Source organism: Cricetulus griseus, assembly GCF_003668045.3.
Source record: "Cricetulus griseus strain 17A/GY chromosome 1 unlocalized genomic scaffold, alternate assembly CriGri-PICRH-1.0 chr1_0, whole genome shotgun sequence".
NCBI classification, from domain to species: domain Eukaryota; kingdom Metazoa; phylum Chordata; class Mammalia; order Rodentia; family Cricetidae; genus Cricetulus; species Cricetulus griseus.
The window spans coordinates 35,663,919-35,678,189 of record NW_023276806.1 but is presented as its reverse complement, the minus strand read 5'-3'; the positions used below and the strand labels follow the sequence as shown (position 1 = coordinate 35,678,189).

The window sequence follows — 14,271 nt, the reverse complement described above, 5'->3', positions numbered from 1 at the left end:
CAATGGCTTCTTTCCTTATATGTAGGCACACACGGATAAACTAACCTTCAGCCCAAGCATTGGTTCAGAGGAAAGGGCAACATGGATTTGTTCTAGATTTTAAGCCAATCGCCTGTTGAAACTGAAAACCAATACAATAACACTTAGGTATTGTGGGGTGGTACATGGCTGTGCCTAGGGCTAGCAGTCTTCTGCCCTCATTCCTCACATCTGTTGTTTTCCACAGTCAAACCAGTGACACTGATCCTTGAACCAGCGGCATCATTATTTGAAAACAGTTTGCGTCAGTATTTATTTCTGAGAGATTACCCCCCCCCCCCCGCTCTCCTCAGCAGGGGAGAAAATTATTAGTGTGGTTAGTTTGGAGATAATTCCAGTTGATAATAGTAATGAATTGGTGAAGTAATGTATTTTGGAACTTCTTGTTTCTCTCTCTCTCTCTCCAACATAATCCCTCAGAAGTGAACACCCGCTGGCCCAGCTGTATTGCCACTCCATCATGGAACACCATCATTTTGATCAGTGCTTGATGATTCTAAATAGCCCAGTAAGTACATCGTTTATTGTTGTGAATCTTAAAAGAGAGCTTTATAAATGCAGTTTTATTTTTAGGTTTTGGATTTATTCCCAGCATCATAAATTCTCGAACATTCTCTATTCCTTTTTGGGTAAGGAAGGAATAGCCCAAACACTTGACATCTCTACAGCCTCACTCCTGGACGGTAAGAACCACCCAGTGTTTCCCGTGAAGGGAATTTGATCACTGATCTTTGATTGCTCCAAACTAGAAACAAAACTGGTACTTTATGGCTCCTGCTTGACTTTTTAAACAGATGAACTGGTACATAGGGATCACTTTCTGTTTCTTCTTTTTCTTTTGGCTGTGCTAGGATAAAACCTAGGGCCTTGTACCTGCTAAACGGGAGCTTTTCCCCTCAGTTGTACTCCAGCCTCTGTCTTATGGGAGCTTCTAACTGCTCACAAACTGTCTTCTCTAGGAATGAGAAAGCAATCGGACTATGTGGATACGTGAATATTAGTAAATGTAAGAAAACATGTGCTACAGTTTGCTAAGTGAACACACATGTTAAAGAGTACAATGTTAGCAGAATGAAATTAGCTGGATTGTTTGTCTAATGAAACCGTTGGTAGTTTTTATTTTTCTTATTGGATTATTAATTATTAACATTATTTGTTGTCAGCCTGTGTTAACTTTATAAGGAAAAAAAGGAAGTTTTTACTATTCCATTTAAATAGTCACAATACATGCTACATAACCCCAGCCAATTTTATCACAATGTCTTCATGTTTGCTGGGGTTGGGTCTAGTTTTTTTCTCTGAATACTAGAAGAGAACTATGGGGTCATATTCTGGTCACTATTATTAGGTCTAACCATATAATATACGATTCTCATGTCACAAGCCAAAATGGCCACTCCAGGATAATTCACACTGTGGGGCCAATTTATTCCTTTACTGCCCCACAAGCTTCTCTCATTCCTTGCTATCATTTCTTTTAACTCCTTTCTTACTTCCAAGCCTCTGTGTAGTTTCCTGCCTCTTCAGCCACAGATCAGGAAAGTAGAGTAGGCAAGTAGAGTAGGCAAGAAAAGGGGCTGGCCTTTCCTATCAGACTGACATTATTGAGTGTCCCTCTGTTGTAATTTTTAAAAGTGGGTTATTGGGGAAAGTGAATGGGAAAAGGGGGGAAGGAAGAGGGGAGACCGAGCTCTGGGGACAGGAGCTGCAGAAGAGGAAAGGCAGAGAGAGAGAGAGAGAGAGAGAGAGAGAGAGAGAGAGAGAGAGAGAGAGTAGTAAATGTGCAAGGTGCTCTTAGTGGCTGCAGCTGAGGTCCTATCCTGTCAGAACCCCTAGGGCAGGCCAATGCAGATGCCTTAGTGGCTGCAGCTGAGGGCCTATCCTGTCAGAACCCCTAGGGCAGGCCAATGCAGATGTCGAATACTAACATGTACTCTTTGTACCTGATAGGGATTGGTCATTTTATCACCCTGCCGAACATCCTCATTGTGAAGATACCCCTCAACAGCCGCAGAAGGGTCAGCCAGTCTGGTCTTGCCTTTTAGATTTCTTGAGGATGCATCACGAGTCCATTCTAGTCCCACCTCTCCCATTGAACATAGGAGACACACACAGGGTCTCTCTTCCACTTGAGGCAAAGGGAAGTCTCACCTCTCCCATAACACCTTAGTGTGACTAAGAAGTTAGGGAGTGTGCAACTTGGGACGAAGCTCAGAGGTAGAGTGTGTTTTGCACATGTACGGCACTAGGTTAGACCCCCAGCAGTGACAAAAAAAAATTATACAACCTGTTTTGGCCACTTCCTCAGAAAGTTTAAATGAGGATTACTGGAGTGTTTGCGTGATTGTGGTGTGAATTAGTTGATATATGATTGGTATCATTTTTCATGTAGCGTCTGGGGAGAGCTGTGCAACAACTGTGGGAGTTGTTAGATTCTGTCATTCAGTAAGAAGGCATTTGAAGAGGCAGACGCAGGTCCTTGTGCCCTCTGCTCCAGGCTGTCTGAGGCTCTGGACACTGCTCTTCCTTCCCCATCAAATCCCACGCACACTGCCTCATGTCCCATAGTCATCGTCCAGCATTTCCTTCTGTTGCTCTTGTGTCCTCCCCGTGAGTCCGAAGGGAGCATCTAGGCCTGCTGGACCAACTCACCTCCAATGAGAACTTCTCTGGCTTGGCTCTGTGCTCTGGTTTTAGAGTGCCATAGGTTTTGAGTGATCTGCCCCAACACTACTTTTCCCATACACTATGTTATTTTTAGTGTATAATTTTCCAAAATTGAGACTGTAGAAACACATGCATGTTAAAGGAAAAACATCTGTACTTTATTTGGGAAAATGCTCTGTAGCTAAAGCTTTTTATGTATTTCTTAGTAGGGCAGGGAGATGATTAAAAAAAAAACAAAACAAAAACATGGGCTCATATAGCCCAACCTGGTTGTATCTCACAGAATAGCTGAAAGCTGGTCTTATCCCATAATTGTCCTGCCTCTACCTCCCAAGTTCAGAGATTACAGGAGTGTGCTACCACCACCACACCCTACTCAAAAGTGTCCTGTTGGTGTCTTATTTCAAGTTCAGCTCCAAATCAAAGAAATTACTAACCTTTTAAAAGGTGTATTAAACATTTCCTATCATCCTTCTTTTGTTAGGTATATAAAATATAGTATGTTGTTACTTAGAATGACATACAAGAAAGCTGGCTGTACGTTTAGCTGGCTTCAGTCATAAGGGCTGTCTACATAGCTTATCTTTGTAAGCACAATTAAATAAAAAAAAATACAGGTTGTACTCTTTGGAGAAAAACTGAGACTGCAGTATCAAAAGATATTTCAATTTCTCCTGGCAATTGTTTTATCTTAAAAATAAATAAAAGCATCAGAAGTTTCCTGAATAGTTTCATTTGGCCCAAATCTAAAATGATGAAATATTTTAAAATAACGATGGTGGCTGTAATCACACATTCCGTCATTAATTCATGAATCTCATTACTCCCTAATCACTGTGTTTTTCCCCCAGCCGAGCAAAACAGCAGCTCCCTGACTTCATTCTTCGCCTCCAGATCTTATTTCTAAGGCTCTGGATACTTTCTTGGATCTGAGACTTAGAAAGCCGTATGATTCGGTTTGCACACGTTCTGAGTATGCTTGGAGTGGCCGAGCTCTGTGCTTTGTTTAGTTCAAGATCAAAAAGAGCCACTCTGCTTTAAATTACAGACAGAAAAATCAATGTTAAAACAAAAACTTTGAGTGATGGTATACATGGATTGCTCCCAGTGCCCCCGACCCCATGCTTTTTCAGAAAACTATTTTACTAATATGGGAAATATGACCTACAAAAATTCCTGCATAAATAGTTCATGGAAAAAATTGGAATTTTTTTTATTATTGGTTTGGGGGATGTAATATAATTACATCATTACCTCTTTCCTTTCCTTCCTTCCAACCCTTCCAACCCTCACATCTTCCCCTCCTGGCTCTCTTTCAAATTCATGGCCACTTTTTTCATTAATTATTGGTGTGTGTGTGTGTGTGTGTGTGTGTGTGTGTGTGTGTGTGTGTGTTCATTCCTAGATATGTAAGTACAATCTGCTTAGTCTGTATAATGTTTCTTGTATGTAAGTTTTTGGGCTGACCATTTGGTATTTAACAATGTGTTGGTGTGTTCTTCCCTGGGAAGAGTTTTTTGCCTGCTTTCAGTATATGTATTTCTCCCTTTTAAGATCCTTACAAACCTTTGAGGGACTGCTTTCTTAGGTCACCAACTGGTAAGCTTAGGCTCAGAGCTGCTTGCCGTCTATATTGTCATGTTCATGAAGAACACATGCAATTTAATTCTCAGTATTGGTTAAGGTCTATAAACGTGAAGCAGAAATGTTACCAACTTTGTTACAGAAGCCACAGAGGAGTGTCTCTTTAATAGTAAGTTATCTAAAAATTTCACAACTCCATTCTTCATGTTTATTAATATGATTTTGAGTTTTCAGTTTCAAATTTTTCCTGTTATATTTCAGCAATTAATCTGCCCAAAGGAAAAAGATGTACTTACTTAGTTTTTAGATTGCAACTCAGTCTCAAGGTTATGAGTTGGAAACACACATGTACAGAGGCAGGGATAATGTCATGTGGCTGTTTTTATCTTACATGACAGAGTGGTGCATGGTGAGAATGAATAGGAAAAATACTATGTATGTACTTTTAAAAAAGCAGGCTCAGAACTAGGCATGTGTTTAAGTCACGTGACTGTATCTTCAGTGTTTGTTCTTGAGAGCAGCTCCTGCGGGAAGAATACTAACAGTGTTTTTCTTTTTATATAAAGGGCAACCAGATTCTCAGTGGCCTCTCCATTGAAGAATATAAGACCACACTGAAAATAATCAAGCAAGCAATTTTAGCTACAGACCTAGCACTGTACATTAAGTAAGTTTTCAGAGGAGATGCCCTCCAAAATAGACCTTAAAGTGTTTTCATATCTACGCTGGGAAATCCTTATAAAAAGAAGCATCCAGACACAGCTGTTGCCTGACTGGTCATTTTTAAAGGCTGTCAAAGAAGTCTACTCTGTTGTACACTTGTTGCTCCACATGGTAGCACAGGGCTTTTGATGACGCTCTTCTGTTTCAGTGTCCAGTCTAACCATTCCAAAGGCTACTTATTTTCCTCCTTTCCCTCACTTGCCAGTCTCCGCCCATTCATGACGCTTTTATATTGCCACCCAAGCCTAGGTGGGCAGGCAAAGCACATTGAAAATAATATTTTTTTTTCTTCTCATTTGACTTTGTCAGAAGAGCGTTAATACAGAACTGTGAAGTTGTTCTAGTGTAAGATATTTGAGTGCTGTTTCTGATTGCTCTTAGCATGATTATTGTGCTTCTCCTAAAAGCTAGAAAGCTTGTCGGCATTTGGATAGTCAGTTTCCAACCTATAGGTTAAGGCCTCTAATGTCTTTGTGGCTTCACCCTCCCCGGGCTTCCTCTCACTGTAGGGCTCTCCCCCTTGACACCAGAATTCACCGCAACAGTGTTAGTCTTTCCCATAAGGAGTTAAACAACTACAACAGGCACACACTAGTTACACTGCATATCCACTGCTCCGGGTCTACAAATTTGAGTGCTTCTGCTTCATTGAAATTTCGGTCAGTTTAAGGTTAATCAGAACAGAAAAAAAATGCAGCAAACTTCAGATTGTTCAAAAGTAATTTCAGAATACTGATCATCAAGTCACAAAGAACTTGAAAATGGTCTTGTTCTGCATACGTTTCCCATGCTTCATGTCATGTGGGTTTCTTCTCTAGATGTGGAACTTAACTTCCATTTTTAATAGTTAATCATACATAGTCCATTTTATCTTGTAAGTTTATCGTTTGTTTGGTCACATTTCTCAAGTCATTTGTTGGTGTTGAGCACACAGGAGGTAGTTGCTAGACACAAATGACTTTATGTTTATGCATGACAAGAAATGTTATCTAAAACTTGCTCTTTGCTTCCAAATCATTTAACATCTTCATTGCCTTTCTTTTTTTTTTGAATTCTGCAGCAGGATGTGGATATGTTAAGAGCCCTTAGACCCTCTTACCCCATGCACATAGAAGATCTCAAATCATTCTTACCATCATATTTTAATTCACACTATTCATTTTTTAATAAAAATGTTCTGGAGTTAAATTTGCCATTATTTGTCATCTGGAGTTAAAAATAATGTGCCTTTAAATAATTCCCATTGAAAGTAGACCAGGAAAGTGAAGGAGGGGTGCTGAGTGAAGGAGGGATACTGAGTGAAGACAGGGTACTGAGAGCTGAGGAAGTTCTATCGTTGGTTCTGAGGTGGAGAAAATAGAAATCTTTCTCACATATATACTCCACGAGTCTTGTAGACCAAAGGAGAAGACCCTGAAGACTCACCATAATCACCATGTATTTCTTATTTTCAAGGAGACGAGGAGAATTTTTTGAACTTATAAGAAAAAATCAATTCAGTTTTGAAGATCCTCTTCAAAAGGAACTATTTCTGTAAGTTGGCTTTATTGTCTGTGCAAGCTTCACTACCCAATTGATTTTCTCAGCTCACTTGTTAATTGGGATTATTTGTTATGTGTGCTGACTCTTGAGGCTGTCCACTGCTCCAGAGTATAGTACAAAGGACTAAATGCGGTTGTTGGCAAGTTGAAGTAAATGGATTGTTGCATTGTTGTAGACTGACTGACTGGCTGATGGGTACCGTAGAGAGGTGAAGCATTTATGGCCAAAAAGGTTCATTTCTCTCACCCTTTGGAATGGAAAAGCGAAAGTTAAGATTCTATAGATTCTGAGAACTGAATGGTGGCTGCAAAGTGTCCACTTTTCTTGGGCCACAGCACAGCAGTGCTCTCCAGTGGCCACTTCAAGATGACTTCTTTTCATCCTCAGTACACCAGTCCCTCCCTCCTTCTAGCTGTGGATAACGTCTCTGCTGCTACTTGCCACTGTTATTGCCAAGGCAATAACTTGTATCAGTAAAACAGAACCAGGAAGTCACCAGAGTCCCTGCACTTGAGAGGATGAAGGAAAACAATTACCACAAGTTCAAGGCCACCCAGGGCTATAATAATGTTGTGGCCCTGTCTCAAACAATAAACCAAAACTAAGGTACCAAAAATCAGTAATAATGAAAGGTACTAAAGAATTACATATAGTGTTGAAACCATGTTGATGTCAACATTTATTTAAACAGGTTGAGATTGATTAGCCTGCAAAACAAATACACACATTAAAAGGAAACAATATACAAACCCCTAGCCTAGTGTTCTGTATAGTTGTGCTTTCCTTAATGTCAACTTATCTTTCAGAATAGTGCCTTGGAAATGGGCAGGCCTACCCCTGTGACTGTTGTGCACTCCATAATAACACAGAGAGAAAACAATGATGTTCCAAGTTTGAGCCAGTTCTCCCTCTCCCAGAGAAGTTTGTACAAGCACTTATGGTTAGTCAACTTTGGCAGGCACAGTTGTGCTGGTGAGTTTGGTTGGACTCCTTTATGACAGTGGGTTCCAACTGTGATTAAAAGGACCTCCAGTGCACTGGGAGCGTTTAGACAGACAAATAACACTTTGCTTGTTTGTTTTGCAGGGATAGCCTTTTTGCCTATTTCATCAAACAAAGTAAAGGGACATTTGGATGTGACTCAGGGAAAGAGCGCTAAAGTCAGATGTTGAGTTTAGGGCTGTAGCTCCTCTGGTAGAATTCTTTTATAATGCTCACAAAGCTTGGGTTTGATCCCTAGCAGTGCATAAAACAGATATGGTAGACCACACCTGTAATCCCAGAACTTTGGTAGTGGATCTGAAATTGAAGGTCACTTTTGGCCACATAGAAAATTGGAGATATCTGGGACTACATGAGACCCTCCCCATCCCAAAAAGGCAATTTTCATAGCTGTCTCATTCTATTCCAAGGCACATTGTTATAGCCTGGGGCAGGGTGGTTCCCACTGCTCTAACCAGAGAAGGACTAATAGCTTAATCTCCCTCTTGCTTTTCTATGCTGGAGGAAAACTCTCCAGCATGTACCATTCAACCATGCAAAGTTATGACATAGAAAGTCCTACAGGGGGTGAGTGAATTAAGGTGGCCCACTAAGCCAGGACTGTTTTCATTAGGATGTGTGATGCTATCCTTGTGATTAATCGGTATGATTTCATCTCATTATCAATGTGGAAAAATCAATGATCAGGCAAGCTTTTACCCCAAGGATGAACTCCAGTAACACACAGGACAGACAACCAAACAGTGAGGCTGTGTCACAGTTACAACAGCTGGTTCCAAAATGAATATAATCTGTTGGTTCTTTGGTCTTCAAAATGTGAGTCTTCTGTTGTTAAGCAGATTATAATTTAACTTTTTGTTGGTGACTACTTACTGAGGATAAATACTCACAAGTTATGAGGGATTTTCTTTCCTTTAACAGAGCCATGCTGATGACTGCCTGTGATCTCTCTGCGATTACCAAGCCCTGGCCTGTTCAACAACGGGTATGTTGCTCAGTGGTGACCAAAGCAACACTAAAAAGTCAAAATAAGAGAAGTCTCTCCACTTAAAGCTAGCTTTGGAAGTAAAGATTTATGGAAATTTCCCCCTGATTTTTAAGCAGTATTAAAAGTATTAAAAGCAGATAATTGAACATGAAAATGTTTCTCTTTTTTTTTTAAAGATTCATTTACACTTAATGTAAAAAGATGGTATAAAACTAGCTGCTGGTTTAATTACAGTGCTAATTACTTCTTGCTCACTTTGGAATATTTTTTGAAGCATCTCCCTTTGGTCTTGAAAATTAGAAGAAGCAAGATTTTCTTGTGATTTAACCTGTTAGACTGTCCCTCTGTTCTAAGGAGACATTAACAGGTAGATGTAGGGAGTGTTAATAGATGTTGGCAAGGATCTGATCAAGAGGCTAGAAACAGATCCTTCCCTCTAAATGAGAAGTAACTGTCACAACTGTTTTACAGAGGGAATAGAGTAAAGGTACCCAAAATGACTAGATATGCATTGTTATGTTTACTGTGTTTTTGTTTGGAGGGATTGCATTGGAAATCATAATATACAAGCAAAGATTGTTGGCCTGCTTTTAAACAAAACTCTAGGCTATATATCATTGGTGCCAAGATAATATTGCCTTCGTTTAAAAAAAATGGAAACAATCCTTCCATTTCTATTTTATAGGATAATTTGAGGGCTATTGATGTTGGTTCTTCTTTGAATATATGGTAGGATTCTTTTCTCAATCCATATGGCTCTGGGCTTTTTTTTAGTTGGGAGATTTTTTTTTAATTACTGTTTCTATCTCATTGGATGTTATGGGCCTATTTTCTTCATGTCAATTTAACATTGTTAGGTCATATATTCTTGAGATTTATCAGTTTCTTTTAGATTTTCCCAGTTTAGTAGAATATAGAATATGATTCTCTGAATTTCCTCACTGTCTGTTGTAATACTTCCCTTTTCGTCTCTTTTTTTTTTCTATTTTAAAATTAGGTTTATTTTATGTGTATGAGTGTTTTATCTCATATGTATGCACCATGTGCATGCTTTGTGCAATGAAGTCAGAAGAGGGTATCAGATCTCTTAGAACTCTCTCTCTCTGTCTTTGGGTTAATTTGACTAAAGGTTTATCAAGTTTTAATATGTTGTTTGTTTTTTCCAAAGAACCAGCTCTTCATTTCATTGATTCTTTGTATTCTATTTTTTTATTTTTATTTCATTAATTTCACCTCTGGGTTTGATTATTTCTTATCATCTACTCTTTTTGGGTGTTTTTTTTCTGGAGCTTTCAGGTGTATAATTAAATTATTAATATAAAATTTCCTAATTCTTTTTATGAAGGCACTTGGTGCTATAAACTTTCTTGGTACTGAATTCTTGGTTTCCCATAGATTTCAGTATGTTGTGTTTTCATTTTCATCCTAAAGTAGGAAGTTGGTGATTTCCTTTGACCTCTCCTTGACCCAGTTGTCATTCAGTAGTGTACTCCTTAGTTTCCATGAGTTTCTGTACTATTTGTCATTTCTGTTGTTGATATCTAGCTTTATTATTCTGTGATCAGACAGGATAAACGTTGTCATTTAACTTTCCCCATATTTATTGAGACTCACGTAGTGTCCTAATATGTGGACAGTTTTGGAGAAAGTTCTGTGGGCTGCTGTGAAGAAGGTATATACTTTGGTGTTTGGTACTAATGTTCTGTAAATGTCAAATTTGGTTTATGATGTCATTTAGCTCAAAAGTTTCTCTATTTGGTTTCTGTCTGGATGCCCTACCTATTGGTGAGAGTATTAAAATCACCCACTGTTGCTGTGCTAGAGTTTATCTATGATGCTGTTTTCTGACCTCCAGACACACACCTTGTCACACATGTGCATACATACATGCACAAATAAATCAATGTTTAAAAAAGAGAGAGTTTAAAATAAATTGACTATGGAAGTAAAAATAGATAAACCTGATTTAGATTTAGAAAAACAAAAGAAGAACACCCTAAGAAAGACTAATTCATTCTAGGTAACTTTAAAACTGTAATTTCTAGACTGGAGAGATTGCTTGGCAGTTAAGAGCAGTTCTTTCAGAAGCTGGGTTTCACTTCCAGCACCTACATCAGGCAGCTCTCAACTTTCCATAACTCCAGTTCCAGAAGCCCCCCAAAACCTTCTTGTGACCTCCATAGGCACCCAGGCACCCACATGTGACAGGTCTTTCTCGTTGGACTTTCTTTGGACCACCAGCCCCCAAATAATGACACAGAGAATTATTATTAATTATGAATGCTTGCTTGACCTTAACTTAGACTTATTCCCAACTAGTTCTTATAACTTAAATTAACCTGTTATATTAATCTACATTCTGTCATGTGGCTTGTTATCTTTTCTCCAACTCCCTCCCAGTTTCACTGGCTGAATCCTAGTGCTTCGGCTTCTTCCTGAGTTCCTCTCCCTCCCTGGAAGTTCTGCCTATCCTCTCCTACCTAGCTGTCACCCATTAAACCAATCAGAAGGTGCCTTAGGCAGAGACACATCTTCATAGTGTACAATAAGATTATCCTACAGCGTGTGCGCACGCACACGGAGAGAGAAACATAAATAATTTTTAAATCTTTAAAGTAATAAGCAGTAATTTCATTATTAATTTAATTAATTTTAGCTGATGGGAATGAAAGCCAGGGCCATGAGTATGTTAGGCAAACACTCTTCCCCAAGTCCTTGAAATGGTAATTTACCCTAAGTCTATAGAGGGGTCTACTTTAAAAACAAAATCATGATAAAAAAGAAAGATTTCTTATAATTAAAACTTTATTATAAAGGATTTTCCAATAAAAACCATGGCACAGTGAGATTAGCTAGACCTCAAAATCTCTATGTAATGGCTAATCTTGGTTGTCCGCTTGACCACATATACAGTCAGATAAAACCTAAGTAACTAGGATACCTTTAAAGGATTTCCTCAATTCAATCCTTGGTAGACTTACCCTAAATCTGAATGATTTGATATCAGAAGGCACACCCTAGGCCACACCTGTTGGCAGACCAGATAAAAGGACCTACAAGGAAACTTGCTTTTTGCTGCTTGCCCTCACCTTTGCTGGTGAGTCCATCTCTCCTGATGCTGAGACATTCCTTCACTGGCATTAGAACCTACTTCTTTGGGATTCCAACACAGACCAAAGATCAGCCGAGGCACCCAGCTTTGTGGCCTGAACAACTATGGGATTCTTGGGAGACAGCCATTGTTAAAGACTACTTGGCCCACAGCCTGTTAGCCACTCCATACATCTTCATTCCATCAGTTCTGGTCCTCCAAGGAAACCTGACTAATGCATACTGTGGTACCAGGAGTGGTTCTACAGAAAAAGAATTATAAGGATGAATTTTTAAGTATCTGGAACAGGCTTTCCAGCTTATTGGCACCCATAGTTACTAGGGCCTCTTATAATCATGGAAAGCATTAAAAATCCTTGGTGTGAACTATTTGAGGAATGCATTGAGATAAATGCATTTGCTTATCCCGATTGACTTATTGGGAAGAGCAAGGAATTTAGTGACTCTATGCAGAGAACTTTTGACATTTGTGGGAAAACCAGTGCCAGCTGGTTGCTTCTAGCACCTCTGCATATATTAACAAAAGGAAAAAGTGAGCTGCCTGGTAAAATTAACCAACGTCTAGCATCTCAGTATCCAGTGAGAAAGGAAAACAATGAACTCTGTGGTACAATGCTCTAGGTGAGCATAAACAGTCTAAAGGTTTCTAAGTGTGCCCTGGAAGACAGTCTTCTCTCCAGCAGCCACTGAGCTCAAGTTGTGCAAAATCAAACTGAACCCTCACCATAAGACTGTCTGAATTACAATGAAAATCCAAGGCCGGGCCTCAGAAGGTGTCATCGGCTAAAGGAAGGACACTAATTGGCAAGGAATTGGATCCCGTAACTTGGGATGGAGATGTGTAGAGGGTCCTCCTGAGGCTGAGGACTTGAACCCTCAGATTCTGGAGGGTTTGTTTCAGCAGAGGAATCAGTCTCTCCACCCCAGCAGAGGGTGCATCCCTACCTGACTTCCAGCAATACCGCCCCTTCTTCCTAATCCTGAGAGAATTAATCCTGCTTTGTCTACTGAACCAGTGGTAACTTCCCCTGGAAGAGATGCCAGGCAAGACAATACTGATGTCCCTCAGGGCCCACCAATATTTTCCTCTAGACCTATGACCAGACCCCAAGGCTAAACAGGCTCCTAGAGTGGAAGTATAAATGAGGTCCATGAGAAGGTACAGTATACCACAGAAGAGCTTAATGAATTTGCCAATTCATTCAAGCAGAACTCTCGGGGAATCCGTGTGGGAATGGATTTTATAGGTTTGGGATAATGGTGGAAGAAACAAACTAGATCAGACTGAGTATATTGATACAGTCCACTGAGTGGAGATTCTAGGTTTAATATGGAAGCTCACACAGTTGCTTGTGATTAAAAAATGTTGATTGTCTTTCTCTTACACAAAATTACTGGTCTCCTATATTGATGACAGTATGCTAATTGGACCAAGTGAGCAGAAGGCAGCAACCACTTTGGACTTGTCAGTAGCACATATGTGCATCAGAGGATGGGAAATAAATCCAACCAAAGTTCAGGGGCCTCTACCTCAGTGAAATTCTTAGGAGTCCGGTGGTGTGGACCATGCAGAGATACTCCTTCCGAGGCGAAGGATAAGCATTGCACCCGGCCCCTCCCACCACTGAGAAAGAAACACAGCAGTTACTGGTCCTATCTGGATTCTAGAGACAGCATGTTCCTCACTTGGGTATGTGACTTTGGCCCTTATCCTAAGTGTCAAGGAAAGCTGCTAGCTTTGTGGGGGCCTGGAATAGAAGAAGGCTCTGCAGCAGGTCCAGGCTGCTGTGAAGGCTGCCTTACCACTTGAAACATACGATCCAGCAGACCCTATGTTACTTCAGGTGTCAGTGGCAGATAGGGATGTGGTTTGGAACCTTTCATAGGTGAATTGGTGAATCACAGAGCAGAGTTTCTCTAGAGAAACCTGACTAATACACTGGGCATCCCAGGGAACTTCTACACAGTTAGGATAGCCATTCTGAAAATGTGGGGCTCCACACTAGATTTTATACTTTCACTATCAATTATATTTATGCACTTATTCACCACCACCCCCAAAAAAGTAAAATGAAAAATCAATGACAAATTTGATAAAACTAAAAAAAGCAATAGTCAAAGCAATTCTGAGGAGCAAGAATACTTTGAGAAGTAGCACAACACCTAACCTCAAATTATACTACAGAACTGTTAAAGTAGACAGGGCTGGAGAGATAGTACTTGCTGCTCTTCCAGAAGACCCATGTTCACTTACCAATCCCTAGGGATCTGATGCCCTCTTCTCACCTCTGAAGGCACTAGGTCTGCATGTGGTGTACATACATACAAGCAGGAAAAACACCTATATAAAATATATTTTTAAAATTTAAATAGACAGGTATTCCATTGGAATAAATGAGAGGACCCAGAAATAAAACAACAAAACTATGCCAGCTTGATTTTTTACAAAGGAGTGAGAAATACATTAGGGAGAGGTAGAGTAGCCTAGTCAACAGATGGTGCTGACAAGTCTACCTTCAAGAGAATGGAGTAAGAGTCCTATCTTTTAACACTTGTCAAAAGTCCATTCAAAAGAGATCAAAGACTTTAATTTAAAACCCAAAATGCTGAGACTA

At 39.8% G+C, this 14,271-nt stretch overlaps 1 protein-coding gene across 2 annotated transcripts in view; it reads left to right on the top strand.

Moving 5' to 3' along the window:
* The window catches only part of Pde5a (phosphodiesterase 5A), a 136,984-nt gene that overhangs the window by 111,070 nt on the left and 11,643 nt on the right, over window positions 1–14,271 (top strand). For both annotated transcript variants that reach the window (XM_027395646.2, XM_027395645.1), the window contains 4 exons: window positions 460–547; window positions 4,857–4,957; window positions 6,469–6,546; window positions 8,479–8,542. In XM_027395646.2, the coding sequence (XP_027251447.1) occupies window positions 460–547; window positions 4,857–4,957; window positions 6,469–6,546; window positions 8,479–8,542 (331 nt within the window). The remainder of the gene's footprint in view (window positions 1–459; window positions 548–4,856; window positions 4,958–6,468; window positions 6,547–8,478; window positions 8,543–14,271) is intronic.